The sequence below is a fragment of the Eimeria mitis genome, genomic scaffold (genome assembly GCF_000499745.2).
Source record: "Eimeria mitis Houghton genomic scaffold, Emh_scaff7152, whole genome shotgun sequence".
NCBI lineage: Eukaryota > Apicomplexa > Conoidasida > Eucoccidiorida > Eimeriidae > Eimeria > Eimeria mitis.
In genome coordinates this window covers 1,177-1,995 of record NW_013575211.1, presented here as the reverse complement: position 1 = coordinate 1,995, position 819 = coordinate 1,177, and the positions used below count along the sequence as shown (strand labels likewise).

The 819-nt window shown below is 60.7% G+C and overlaps 1 protein-coding gene across 1 annotated transcript in view; it reads left to right on the top strand.

The window, feature by feature from the left end:
• Positions 1–437: 437 nt before the first annotated feature.
• Positions 438–819, top strand: part of EMH_0090510 (uncharacterized protein) — a gene marked incomplete at both ends in the record, with an annotated part of 1,327 nt that continues 945 nt past the window's right edge. The window contains one exon of the mRNA XM_013501585.1: positions 438–695. Coding sequence (XP_013357039.1) covers positions 438–695 — 258 coding nt within the window. The remainder of the gene's footprint in view (positions 696–819) is intronic.

The window sequence follows — 819 nt, the reverse complement described above, 5'->3', positions numbered from 1 at the left end:
CTAGCTAGCTAGAGAGCTAGCTAGCTAGCGAGGCAAGCTAGCGAAAAAGCCGCTGAGTCAACGGGCGAACGCTCTGAAGAGCTCGCTAGCTAGCTGGGGTTCTGGCTAGCTAGCCACTTGGCTAGCTAGCTAGCTAGCTAGCTGTAGCTGGCTAGCTACGCGCTGGGGGACCGTTCGCAGTGGTGATGAGGGGCGCGCGGAGACACCTGCTGCCCCGTCTCCCTGTAACGCTGTCTGTCTCTGTCTGAACGAGCTGCTGCTGCTGCTGCTGCTGCAGCTGCTGCTGCTGCTGCAGCAGCAGCAACAGGGACCGCAGCAGCAGCTAGAGGTCGTGTACCTCTGTAGCTAGCTGGTTAGCGAGGTCAGCTTGCTGCTGCACTGTCTCCTTTTCTCCTTCTGCTGCGAATACCCCGAGAGAAGGAGACAGAGAGGAGACAATGGACGCTGCGGTGGCAGCAGGTTGCATAGAAGTTGCTGCAGCAGGTGGAGCAGCAGCAACAGCAGCAGCAGCAGCAGCTGCTGCTGCTGCTGCAGCAGCAGCAGCAGCAGCAGCATTAGGGCCCCCTCTTGCTGTACCTGCTCTCGAGCTCACCCGGGGGCCCCCCCGGGGCCTCCCTCTTGGTCTCCCTCTGTTGCTGCCTCTGCGTGAAGCAGCAGCAGGGGGGCCCCCCGCTGCCTGCTGGGGGCCCCCCAGGGTTTGCTGCTGCTGGGGGCCCCCTACACCTACAGGTGATAGTATATTGTTGAAGGCCTCATCGAAATCATCGAGGACATTATTGTTTATATTGCTGCTGCTGCTGCTGCTGCTGCTGCTGCTGT